The sequence below is a fragment of the Amblyraja radiata genome, chromosome 10 (assembly GCF_010909765.2).
Source record: "Amblyraja radiata isolate CabotCenter1 chromosome 10, sAmbRad1.1.pri, whole genome shotgun sequence".
NCBI lineage: Eukaryota > Metazoa > Chordata > Chondrichthyes > Rajiformes > Rajidae > Amblyraja > Amblyraja radiata.
In genome coordinates this window covers 68,260,555-68,273,830 of record NC_045965.1, presented here as the reverse complement: position 1 = coordinate 68,273,830, position 13,276 = coordinate 68,260,555, and the positions used below count along the sequence as shown (strand labels likewise).

Below are 13,276 nucleotides of genomic sequence, written 5' to 3'. Positions count from 1 at the left end.
GCTTTCCCTTTGTCTCCATCCCCTCCCCCTTCCCAATTCTCCCACCAGTCTGACTGTCTCCAACTACATTCTATCTCTTTGCTTTGTTGTCAACTTCTCCGAACTAACAAAGATCTACTCCACATTTTCCTTGATCTCCATTCCCTTTGACCTATTTTCGCACCTGACACTTCCTTTCCCCTGGCATCAGTCTGAAGAAAGGTCTTGACCAGAAAAGTCACTAATTCCTTCTCTCCAGAGATGTTGTCTGTCCCGCTGAGTTACTCCAGGATTTTGTGTCTATTCTTTGAACCCTTTCCAGCTTGACGTCTTTCCTATAACATGGTGCCCAGAACTGAACACAATATTCTAAATGCGGCTTCACCAAGGCCTTATACAACTGCAACATGACCTCCCAACTTCTATACTCAATACTCTGACTGATGAAGGCCAAAGTTCCAAAAGCCTTTTTGACCACCTTATCTACCTGCGACTCGACCTTCATGGAACCATGCACCTGTACTCCTAGATCCCTCTGCTCTACAACACTACCCAGAGGCCGACCATTCACTGTGTAGGTCCTGCCCTTGTTAGACTTTACAAAATACAACACCTCACATTTCTCTGTATTAAATTCCATCAACCATTCCTCCGTCCACCTGGCCAATCGGTCCAGATCCTGCTGCAATCGTTCACAACCATCTTCACTATCTGCAAAACCACCCAATTTTATATCAGCACCCGTGGTCAGGATGAAACCCGGGTCCTGACTACGGGCGCTGTCTGTACGGAGTTTGTACGTTCTCCCCGTGAGCTGCGTGGGTTTTCCCTGGGATCTCCTGTTTCCTCCCACTCTCCAAAGACGTACAGGTTTGTAGATTAATTGGCTTGGTATAAATGTAAATTATCCCTAGTGTGTGTAGGATAGTGTTAGTGTGCGGGGATCGCTGGTCGGTGCAGAATCGGCCGAAGGGTCTATTTCCACGCTGTATCTCTAAACTAAACTAAACTAAACTTGAGGGAGGGCCTCATTGAAACTGTCTGAATAGTGAAAGTCCTAGATCGAGTGGATGTGGAGAGTATGTTTCCACTAGTGGGCGAGTCTAGGACCAGAGGCTACAGCCTTAGAAAGGAGATGAGGATGAATTTTTTCAGTCAGAGGGTGGTGAATCTGTGGAATTATTTGCCACAGACGGCTGTGGAGGCCACAAGTCAATGGGTATTTTTAAGGCAGAGATAGATAGATTGTTGATTAGTCCGGGTGACAGGGGTTATGGGGAGAAGGCAGGAGAATGGGATTAGGAGGGAGAGTTAGATCAGGCACAATTGAATGGTGGAGAAGACTTGATGGCTTATGACCTGTGGACTTGTGGGCGGAATGGCCAATGTCTGCTCTGAGAACTAATAAACATATGACAGCAAGTTCAGCATCATCTATTACTTCCATAAAACCACCGTTGTTACACAAACGATTCACAAACTATTTTTTGGATGCTGTAAAAATCTTTATTAATGTTTTTGAAAGAACAATTCAAGATGTTGAATTTACTTTTCTACATGGTCAGAATTTGCAAAGCATTGTAATATTCCAAGGTTGCTGATGCAGCAGGTGTGAAGGTTGCCGTTTATCTTGATCATTGGGAACAGCGACACATGCAGTCAGTGTGGGAGTCGACAGATCGACGCATGTCCTCTGACTTCTTGTTAAAGAGACTCATGTCAGTCACTGTGTAATCTGTCGAGAAACAAACTCCTGATTAGTTGCACAACTCACAGCAACAACTTGACACATTTATGCAGCACGGAGGCGCAGCGGGTCGAGCTGCTGCCTCGCAGCTCCAGTGAGCCGGGTTCCATCCTGACCTCAGGTGCTGTCTGTGTGGAGTTTGCACGTTCTCCCCGTGACCTTATCCTAGGGTCATGCAGGTGTGTAGTTTAGTACTCATCTGTAAATTGCAGAATGTCCTTTTGTTTCACACCTTCAGTCTCTAATGTCTGGCGTCTAATGTCTCACAAACAACCCTCCCTTCAGCGATGTCCACCCATTATCTGCCCGACCCTCTCCCAACTTTCTTACCCACCCACTACAATCAGTATGAAGAAGGATCCCCACCCGAAACGTCACCTACCTATGTTCTCCACAGATGCTGCCTGACCCGCTGAGTTACTCCAGCACTCTGTGTAACGTCACCTAACCATGTTCTCACAGATGCTGCCTGACCCGCTGAGTTACTCCAACACTCTGTGTCCTTATCTGTAAATTGGCGCTAGTACGTAGGGAATGGATGTGTAAGTGGATTGATTTAGAACTCGTGTGAACGAGCGCTCGATGTCTGGTGTGGACTCAGTGGGCTGGAGGGACATTTGTAATTCTGTATCTTGCAATTTAATTCACTTCAATTCAAGTATGACTATTTTCCTCAATGTTGTATAGAGATACAGCATGGAAGAGACCCTTCGGTCCAACTAGTCCATGCTGACCCATCTAAACTATCATTATTTGCCTGTCCCTGGCCCAGATCCCTCTAAACCTTCCCACTCATGCAGCTGTCATTGTATTTCAATGTATCTCACTGTACCTTGCTACAGGTGATAATAATTAAACCATTTCAACCATTGATACCCATCCAAGTGTCTTTCTAATGTTGTTATTGTACCTGCCACAACTACCTCCTCCAGCAGCTTGTTCCATACACCCACCACCCTCTGAATGTTAAAGTTGTCCCTCAGGTTCTGATTCAATCTTTCCCTCTCATCTTAAACCCATTGCCCTCTAGTTCTTGATTCCACTTCCCTGGGATGAAGCAGTTGCTGAGATTTTTCACAGTACGACTGTAACTGGAATTCTCTAACATGGTAGTGAGACTGGATGTTCTACACGACACCAGGTGTATATAAAGGTTGTGGATGGGATGTGAAGTAAGTGAACTCACTGGCTGCCAAGCAGTGGAAGCGGGCACGGCGAGATCGTGTTTCCATGGGTGTACATTCTGCCAGGCACCGTTGTACTGGTTCTACAGAATAGCATCTGGATGCCTGTCCTTCAAACTCCACCACAGTTCCTAGTTCCACAAACTCCTGCCTTACTTTGCAATCTGAAAGACAAACAGAGTGTGGTTTGTCAGGGAGCCGAGCAGCGGCCGGGAGTGGGGGGACGATGACACAACCAGGCGGAGCCTCTTACCATCCTTGCACGACGTTCCCGAACACAACCAGGACTCAAAGAGACGGTCCTGGTCCTCGGCGACCTCCCGGCTGGGCATCATCATTTTCTTCTCATCGTTGTTAAGGCCACAGATGCCACACGTCTTGCTCATCATCTGGTCCACGACAATCTTCACACAAAGGCAGATACATCAGAACAGTGCGACCACAAAGTTAACGCTGAAAGTTTGAATCTGTTAGTGAGCGTGAGCTACCTGGACACGTTCTCCATCAAAGTACAACTTCTCGATGTTCACAGACGGGATCCGCAGAGTGATTCCAGTTAAGTTTTGTACAACTTCTACACCAGCTGGAAGACAGGACAGTCTTTTGTTCAACAGATACTTTCATCTTGTGACACCTTGTACTGACACATTGTAATAAGCTAACCTGCTAAATGTTCATGAGTGATAGGAGGAGAATTAGGCCATTCGGCCCATCAAGTCTACTCTGCCATTCAATCATGGCTGATCTATCTCTCCCTCTCAACCCCATTCGCCTGCCTTCTCCATGAGTTCTACAGATTGTCCACTGACTGACCAGATGGACATGTCCAGATTATTAGCACTGGGTCTATTTCGCTTTTGTATTAAAATATATTGATTTTCTCATTGTGATAAATCTGAGACAAAGAAACGCTTGTGTTTGTGATTTCCCTGCTCTACAATGATACCAGGATCAGAGGTTACTGCAAGAACATAGAATGTAGAACAGTACCGCACAGGAACAGGCCCTTCGGCCCACAATGTCCATGCTGTACATGATGCCAAGTTAAACTGATCTAAAGTTGAGGTCTTGGTTGGATTGCTCTTTGTCAGAGACCTCCCCCTCGACCTTACCGCCATGTGTGGCCCTGCCAGGAGCATAGCTCCAGACGGCATCACTCTCAGGATCTCAGGACCACACAAGCTTCTCCACCACGACAAGGTGACAATCCCTACCTGCTCGCTAATTCAGGCAGGTTAACAGCGCTGTTGCAGTTTGAAGAGGCATTTAAAGTGTGACTGTCTCACCACATCCCCTCAATAAGGGAAAGGCCACTCACCTGGTAGAATTGGTTTCCCTGCAGACTGTTTGATTCCATTCACCAATACTATCATTCGGTCTGAAGAAGGAACTGCCTCAATGGTCCTGTTATAAAGCAAACACATTGTCTTAGACACAAAAAGCTGGAGTAACTCAGCGGAACAGGCAGCATCTCTGGAGAGAAGGAATGGGTGACGTTTCTGGTGTAGAATCAGAGTAAGTGTTGAACTACACACCACCGATGGAGAATTACTCCCCATCGAGCCGTCATTCCACTGTTTCCATTCATGTAACAGCTTTCTCCCGACTCCTGCATCAGTGTGACCCAGAATGTCACCTGTCCATTCCCTCCACAGATGCTGCCCGTCCTGCTGAGTGACCCCAGCACCTTGTGTCCATCCACACGTATAAATACTTCTCCATCCCAGTTAGGGGTGTAAGGTGAGGAATTAGTAACAGGGCGGAACAGTGGTGCAGCGGGTAGTGCTGCTGCCTTACGGCACCAGAGACCCGGGTTCTATCCTGACCTTGGCTGCTACTGTGTGTGTGGAGTTTGCACGTCCTCCCTGTGACCGCGTGGGTTTCCCCCGGGTGATCCGGTTTCCTCCCACCTCTCAAAGACCTGCAGGGTTGGTGGGCTAAACGGCTGCTGTAAAATGTGCCCCCTGTGTGTGAGTGAGAGGTGGAATCCGTGGGCTGATGGTGAGAATGCAGGGAGAATAATATGTAGGAATAGTACAATGGGTGGTTGATGGATGGTGTGGACTCGATGGGCCGAAGGGCCTGTTTCTGTATGGATGACTTCAACACCAATGGATGTTTGCAGAGTTGTCACCAATGTTCTCACCTAAGGCTCCATGTGTGAAACTTTACTGTGAATGGTCACCGCGCACATTAAACACGCACACACTCACAAGTTTTTCACGGACACAATCAGTTTGATGGACTTCTTCATCTTATCGGTTTGTGCACGCTTCATCAACAGCATAAACTTCGGACTATCGGAGCAGTCTTGGGTCAGGACATAGTAGCAATCGTTGGAAAGACTGTGGTTGAATTTGTTCCCGTCAAATGACCAAACTGTATCGTTTACAACAACGCATTCTCCTGAAGAAAAGTTAAAGGTCATCACATTAGAAGGGAGGAAGGAGTTGGAGATGTCCCTCTGACCTCCCACATCTGCTCCGCCACTGGAACAGTCATAGAGTCAACAAGGTTATATGTTGACCTCTCAGGCAAGGCCAACATGTGTATTAACTTCAAATGACTGTCTGTACGGAGTTTGTACTTTCTCCCCATCACCACGTAGGTTTTCTCCGGCTGCTCCGGTTTCCTCCCACACTCCAAAGATGTACAGGTTTGTAGATTAGTTTGGCTTCAGTAAAAAGGGGAAAGCCACACTGACATGGGGAGAAGGTACAAACGTACGAATCAGGGCGAGACTACAAAATGCTGGAGTAACTCAGCGGGACAGGCAGCATCTATGGAGAGAAGCAATCAGTGGTACTGATCCAAATTTAACATGGATCATCTTGGTTGGTGAACATATCTAGCCTGAGACAATACACAAGATGTTTGTTGTGGATATTCCCAGTTATAGGACATGGGTAGAGGAGAGGAATCAAGATCTGGAGACAAGAACATTGAAGAATACTAACGTTGGTTCATTGTGAGGAAGGTCTCTGAGAGTTCGGCGATGCTGTGGAATCCTTCCTCCTGTAAACGTTTGCTGACAGCATGGACTGGCAGGGATGTGGGGATACGGAGACCCTGATAGAACGCTGTCATCTGTAACCAAAGCAAAACGGTTCGTTCACCCTCTGGCTCCATTGTAATCATGTATTGTCTTTCCGCTGCCCGGTTAGCACGCAACAAAAAGCTTTTCACTCGGTACACGTGGCATTAAACTGGACTGAAGCTGAAGCAACGTGTAACTGGGGCCCAGATGGTCGATCCAGCCAAACTTGGACAGAAAGAAATAAAGTTACATGTTACCTTGGGCAAGCGGATTATTGTGTCGATGGTTCGTGGGGAGGTTAGTGCGACCATCACAGTAATCTGGCGGTCACGATTAAGTTTGTAGCTCTGTGATAATCCCAGTGAATAGGCCAGTCCTGGGAGGTAGTCGCCAACCCTGAGACAAGGAGCAAATGGTTGCAGTAAGACCACAAGTTCTTAAGACACAGGAGCAGAATTAGGCCATTCGGCCCATCAAGTCTACTCCACCATTCAATCATGGCTGATCTATCTCTCCCTCTCAAACCCATTCTCCTGCCTTCTCCCTGTGACCTTTGGCACCCGTACTAATCAATTTCCTGTCAACCTCCGCTTTAAGAATGCCCCCCACTGACTTGGCCTCCACATCCGTCTGTGGCAATGTATCCCACAGATTCACCACCCTCTGACTAAAGAGTTGAATACTTTATTGTAACATGTGACAAGTCACAGTGAAATTCTTCGTTGGCGCATCCAATGTCAGCAAATGGTCGCCCGTAGATGTCCTTTAATTCTGAGGCTGTGCCCTCTGGTTCTAGACTCTCCCATTAGTGGAAACATCCTCTCCACATCCACTCTATCCAGGCCTTTCATTATTCTGTACGTTTCAATGAGGTTGCCCCTCATCTAAACTCCAGCGAGTACAGGCCCAGTGCTGTCAAACACTCATCAAGTGTGAAGCCAATCTGTGTGTGATGATTCTATGTGTTCAGTATAGAGCATATATAACAAAGAGGTGATGATATGAGGCCAGTGCAGGCAATGACATGACTAAGGACTTACATTCTGCCACCATATTTCAAGTTCTCGTTGATTCTAGACCACTGCATCTTGACTTTTGTAGCTGGGTGACTTGCAAGTTGACCAGTGGAGACTGTAACTGCAACGCGGTATTTCTCACAGTTTTCACCCCATCTTGTCAACGTCTGCAGAAAGTAAAAGAAGTTGCAATGAAACCACGAAGCTCGACACCTGGAAACATCGGATACCTGGAGATGGAACCACGAGCAACGGCAGATGGCAGGATCTTGTGTTGAACACACAGAGTGCTGGAGTAACTCAGTGGGTCAGGCAGCATCTGTGGAGAACATGGATAGGTGACGTTTCACAGAGTGCTGGAGTAACTCAGCGGGTCAGGCAGCAACTGTGGAGAACATGGATAGGTGACGTTTCACAGAGTGCTGGAGTAACTCAGCGGGTCAGGCAGCATCTGTGGAGAACATGGATAGGTGACGTTTCACAGAGTGCTGGAGTAACTCAGCGGGTCAGGCAGCATCTGTGGAGAACATGGATAGGTGACGTTTCACAGAGTGCTGGAGTAACTCAGTGGGTCAGGCAGCATCTGTGGAGAACATGGATAGGTGACGTTTCACAGAGTGCTGGAGTAACTCAGCGGGTCAGGCAGCATCTGTGGAGAACATGGATAGGTGACGTTTCACAGAGTGCTGGAGTAACTCAGTGGGTCAGGCAGCATCTGTGGAGAACATGGATAGGTGACGTTTCACAGAGTACTGGAGTAACTCAGCGGGTCAGGCAGCATCTGTGGAGAACATGGATAGGTGACGTTTCACAGAGTGCTGGAGTAACTCAGTGGTTCAGGCAGCATCTGTGGAGAACATGGATAGGTGACGTTTCACAGAGTGCTGGAGTAACTCAGCAGGTCAGGCAGCATCTGTGGAGAACATGGATAGGTGACGTTTCACGTCGGGACCTTTCTTGAGATGCTTTCTTCTGATGTCATCTATCTGTATCCTCCATAGAACTGGAGTTCTCTCTGAGCTATCTCCCATGAGGTCTCAATGTGAGCTCACTGCCCTTGTACTTCAGTCACAGGCCCTTCAGCCCAACTCGATCAATGATGCCCCATCCAAGCTAGTCCCATTACCCAAGTTTGGTCCAATAGTCTATTAAATACGAACTCCTTCAAATCCCTCCTCCAGCAGCTCGTTCCATTTGTGAAAACCAAGTTGCCCCTTAGGTTCCAATTAAATCTGTTCCCTCTCATCTTAAACCTAGACCCTCTGGTTCTCGATTGCCCTTCTCTGGGTAATAGACCATCATCATATAAACCTCTGTATGATCACCGCTCTCTGCCTGTACTCCAAGCACCAAAGTCCCAGCCTGCCCATCCTCTCCCTGTAGCTCAGACCCTCGAGTGCTGACAAAAGTCTGCATTCACCTTGTCTAAGCCCCATGATTTTATATACCTCTCTCAGATTGCTGCTCATCCTCCTGCGCTCCAAGGAATAATGTCCCAGCCTGCCCTTCCTCTCGCATTGCTCCATGCCTGAGCTGATGAAGTCCTCTCTCCTAATCACTAGCGACCCTTCCAAAGTCCCATGTGGGCGGCACGGTGGCACAGCGGTAGAGTTGCTGCCTGACAGCGCCAGAGACCTGGGTTCGATCCTGACTACGGGTGCTGTCTATACGGGGATTGTACGTTCTCCCTGTGACCTGTGTGGGTTTTCTCCAGGTGCTCCGGTTTCCTCCCACACTCCAAAGACGGATAGGTTAGTACATTAATTGGCATCTGTAAAAAATTGTGAATTGTGGCGCGTGTGTGTAGGATGGCGTTAGTGTACTGGTCGACACGGACTCAGTGGGCCGAAGGGCCTGTTTCCGTGCTGTATCTCTAAAGATAAAGGAATGGAAAGCCTTACCAAGAGTTTGTGGGATCGGGGTAGTAATGCATCAGCACAGATCTTCCAGTTGTTCTTGGGCTCCAGGTCCACCAGGCGTACGTGCACCCTAGGAATCTGTGATGATATCTTGCCGTATCCCGTCAGCTGATAACCTTGTTGTATTCCATCCGTACGTCTCACCCGGAGAAGCACGACCAGTAATGGAGTTCCAGCTTTGCCCACCAAGTAACGCTGCAATATCAAAGACAATCCATCTCTTAGTCTCCCAGTGGCACAGTCACAGAGTCAGAGAGCGGGCAAACAGGCCCTTCAGCCCACCTTGTCCATGCTGACTGAGTTGGCATGTTGGGTTAGTACCTGTAAGCCCATTGCCCTCTAAACCCTTCCTATCCATAGAACTGTCCAAATGTATTTTATAAGTCATGATAGCATCCACTTCTCCAGCTTCCTGTGGCAGCTCGTTCCAGACACGGACTACCCTCTGGGTGAAAATGTTGCCCCTCAGCTTGCTCTTAAATCTCTCCCTTCTCACCTTAAGCCTGTGCCCTCTGGTTTTAGAATCCTCTACCCCGGGTTAAAGACAGAGTGTTCACTGTATCTACACCCCTCGTGACCTTGTACACCTCAATAAGGTCACCCCTCAGCCTCCTACGCTCCAAAGAATAAAGTCCCAGCCTCTCCCGATACCTCAAGCCCACAAGCCCAGGTAACATCCTGGTCAATCTCTCCTGAACCCTTTCCTACATAATGACATCCCCTCTGTAGCTGGTTGACCACAACTGTACACAGTATCTCCAAGTGTGGTCTCACCAACCCCTTGTACAGGAGCATCACCATGTGCCAACGTCTGTATCAGTTCCCCTTCCCAATGGAGGCAGGCTGAACCCCCCCCCACCCTGACCCCCCCCCGACCCCACCCTGACCCTCCCAACACTGACCCCACCGTGACCCCCCCCGACCCCACCCTGACCCTCCCCACCCTGACCCTCCCAACACTGACCCCACCGTGACCCCACCCTGACCCCACCCTGCCCACCCCACCCTGACCCACCCTGACCCTCCCAGCTCTGACCCCACCCTGACCCCACCCTGACTCACCCCACCCTGCCCCCCCCCCCACCCTGACCCTTTGAGGGAGGGGGAGTCCGTGGCCAAGACCCACCTGAGTGGATGAGCGGAGGATGGAGGAACTGCGACTAGACGTGCCTCTAGACGAGTGCCTGAGTTTGCTGATGAGACGAGAGCTGGAGCGTTGAGATGTCGAGCGGCTGACTTGGATTGACCGCCTGCTGGCTGTGGACTGAGCACAGACAGACAACACAATGAACATTTGCAGCAAACTGCATCACTGCCCGCCAGACACCTTCACCATTTACTTCTAAATCCCAACATCCATTCAAGTAAAGACAAATGGCCCAAAATGGCCACATTTTTATATTTATAAAGGCACCTTCGCAATAAATAATTAATCTGATTCCAGGCTGCATCACTGGGTCAGTTCATCATCTTCAGTGATAGCAGGATTAGGCCATTCGGCCCATCAGGTCTACTCCATCATTCAATCATGGCTGATCTATCTCTCCCTCCAAACCCCATTCTCCTGCCTTCTCCCCATAACCCCTGACCCCCGCAGTGATCAACAATCTGTCAATCTCCACCTTAAAAATGCCCAATGTCTTGGCCTCCACAGCCGTCTGTGGCAAAGAATTCCACAGATTGATGGAGGGGAGGGAGGAGGGGGGAGGGGGAAGGGGGAGGAGGGGGAGGGGGAGGGAGGAGGGGGAGGGAGGAGGGGGGATGGCATGGGGAAGATGAACTTACCCGACTGACATGTCCAGACTTAAATCGAAGTTCCAGGATGTGACGGCTTGAACTCTGTGGAAATGATATTTGAATAAAAAGCATTAGCCTCCTCTTTCTGTTGCCCAGTGTCCTTCACTGTTATGTCCAGGCTCATTATTGTGGGTACATGACCTGGACCTTGTCTGGGGATCAGTGGCATGTTGTTGTTGAGGTGAGCCCATGATACTGAGAGCTGAACCGCGTGGAGATGTGGTCCTGGTGGGTCACCCAGGGGGGGGGGGGGGGCAGGGTGAGGGGGGGGGGGCAGTGTGAGGGGGGGACAGCTGAGGGGAGGCATGGTGAGGGGGGGGGGCAGGGTGAGGAGGGGGGGCAGGGTGAGGGGGGGCAGGGTGAGGAGGGGGGGCAGGGTGTGAGGGGGGGCAGTGTGAGGAGGGGAAGGGTGAGGGGGTAGGGGCAGGTTGTGAGGGGGGGGCAGGGTGAGGGTGGGGGGGTCTCTCAAGTAGAGACTTCAGCAGTGGAACGGGCAGGGGATGGTACCTGTGATCTCAGACTCTTTAATCAGACTTCACCTTGCACTAAACGTTATTCCCTTTATCCTGCAACTGTACACTGTTGACAGTTTGACTGTACTCATGTATAGTCTTTCTGCTGGAGGACACAACATGCTGGAGTAACTCAGCGGGACAGGCAACATCTCTGGAGAGAAGGGATGGGTAACGTTTCGGCCCGAGACCCTTCTTCTAACCCCATTCTCCTGCCTTCTCCCCATAACCTCTGACACCCGTACTAATCAAGAATCTGCCATAAATATATCCACTGACTTTGGCCTCCACAGCCTCCTGTGGCAAAGAATTCCACAGATTCACCACCCTCTGACTAAAGAAATTCCTCCTCATCTCATTCCTTAAGGTACGTCCTTTAATTCTGAGGCTGTGACCTCTGGTACTAGACTCTCCCACTAGTGGAAACATCCTCTCCACATCCACTCACTTCACCATGTGTGAGGTGGGCAGGGTTGGTCAGGTGGGCAGGGTTGGTCAGGTGGGCAGGGTTGGTCATGTGGGCAGGGTTGGTGGGGTTGTCAGGGTTGGTCAGGTGGGCAGGGTTGGGCTGGTGGGCAGGGTTGGGCAGGTGGGCAGGGTTGGGCAGGTGGGCAGGGTTGGTCATGTGGGCAGGGTTGGTCAGGTGGACAGGGTTGGGCAGGTGGGCAGGGTTGGTCATGTGGGCAGGGTTGGTCAGGTGGGCAGGGTTGGGCAGGTGGGCAGGGTTGGTCATGTGGGCAGGGTTGGTGGGGTGGGCAGGGTTGGTCGGGTGGGCAGGGTTGGTCATGTGGGCAGGGTTGGTCAGGTGGGCAGGGTTGGGCAGGTGGGCAGGGTTGGTCATGTGGGCAGGGTTGGTGGGGTGGGCAGGGTTGGTCGGGTGGGCAGGGTTGGTGGGGTTGTCAGGGTTGGTCAGGTGGGCAGGGTTGGTCATGTGGGCAGGGTTGGGCAGGTGGGCAGGGTTGGCAGGGTTGGTGAGGTTGTCAGGGTTGGTGGGGTTGTCAGGGTTGGTTAGGTGGGCAGGGTTTGTGGGGTTGTCAGGGTTGGGCAGGTGGGCAGGGTTGGTCAGGTGGGCAGGGTTGGTCAGGTGGGCAGGGTTGGTGGGGTTGTCAGGGTTGGTCATGTGGGCAGGGTTGGTCATGTGGGCAGGGTTGGGCATGTGGGCAGGGTTGGTCAGGTGGGCAGGGTTGGGCAGGTGGGCAGGGTTGGTGGGGTTGTCAGGGTTGGTCAGGTGGGCAGGGTTGGGCAGGTGGGCAGGGTTGGGCAGGTGGGCAGGGTTGGTGGGGTTGTCAGGGTTGGGCAGGTGGGCAGGGTTGGTGGGGTTGTCAGGGTTGGGCAGGTGGGCAGGGTTGGTCATGTGGGCAGGGTTGGGCAGGTGGGCAGGGTTCGGCAGGTGGGCAGGGTTGGTCATGTGGGCAGGGTTGGGCAGGTGGGCAGGGTTGGTCATGTGGGCAGGGTTGGGCAGGTGGGCAGGGTTGGGCAGGTGGGCAGGGTTGGTCATGTGGGCAGGGTTGGTCATGTGGGCAGGGTTGGGCAGGTGGGCAGGGTTGGGCAGGTGGGCAGGGTTGGCCAGGTGGGTACCATGGATCGCCTCATGCTACTGACCATGCGGCTGCTCCTGTGAATGCTGGAGGTGCTAAGGCTGCCACGGCGACGGAGGCTGAGACGGCGGCTGCGATGGAGGCTGCCGCTGTGCCTGGTGCTGCCACGGAGATTGACCTTGCTGCTGCGTCGCATGCTGCGGGTCTGCCCCTTGCTGTGTTTGCTGCTCTTCCTGATGCTGCTGCTGCTGATGCTGCTGCTGCTGCTGCTGCTGCTGCTGCTGCGGCCACTGATGATGCTGCCAGCCCGCAAGTGTCTGCTGCCCGACAGGTGGCCGGAGCTGCTGGAACTGGAACTGGAACTGGACTGTCTCAGTGTTCTGTTACTCTGGGAGGAGAAACACAACAGGGTCACACACATTAGGAGATAACTGTGACACTGCTGGTAGAGTGGGCAGCGCCAGAGACCCGGGTTCAATCCTGACTACGGGTGCTGTCTGTACAGAGTTTGCACGCTCTACCCGTGACCTGTGTGGGTTTTCTCCGG

At 51.2% G+C, this 13,276-nt stretch overlaps 1 protein-coding gene across 1 annotated transcript in view; it reads right to left on the bottom strand.

Moving 5' to 3' along the window:
* Positions 1-1,462: 1,462 nt before the first annotated feature.
* Positions 1,463-13,276, bottom strand: part of LOC116977421 (vitellogenin-like) — a 34,455-nt gene continuing 22,641 nt past the window's right edge. Inside the window, exons 23-34 of the mRNA XM_033027849.1 lie at positions 11,640-12,785; positions 10,009-10,146; positions 8,865-9,077; positions 6,988-7,130; positions 6,205-6,343; positions 5,868-5,997; positions 5,124-5,316; positions 4,229-4,314; positions 3,399-3,493; positions 3,164-3,314; positions 2,913-3,074; positions 1,463-1,714 (exon numbers count right to left, since the gene is read on the bottom strand). Coding sequence (XP_032883740.1) covers positions 1,614-1,714; positions 2,913-3,074; positions 3,164-3,314; positions 3,399-3,493; positions 4,229-4,314; positions 5,124-5,316; positions 5,868-5,997; positions 6,205-6,343; positions 6,988-7,130; positions 8,865-9,077; positions 10,009-10,146; positions 11,640-12,785 — 2,697 coding nt within the window. The 3' untranslated portion in view covers positions 1,463-1,613. The remainder of the gene's footprint in view (positions 1,715-2,912; positions 3,075-3,163; positions 3,315-3,398; positions 3,494-4,228; positions 4,315-5,123; positions 5,317-5,867; positions 5,998-6,204; positions 6,344-6,987; positions 7,131-8,864; positions 9,078-10,008; positions 10,147-11,639; positions 12,786-13,276) is intronic.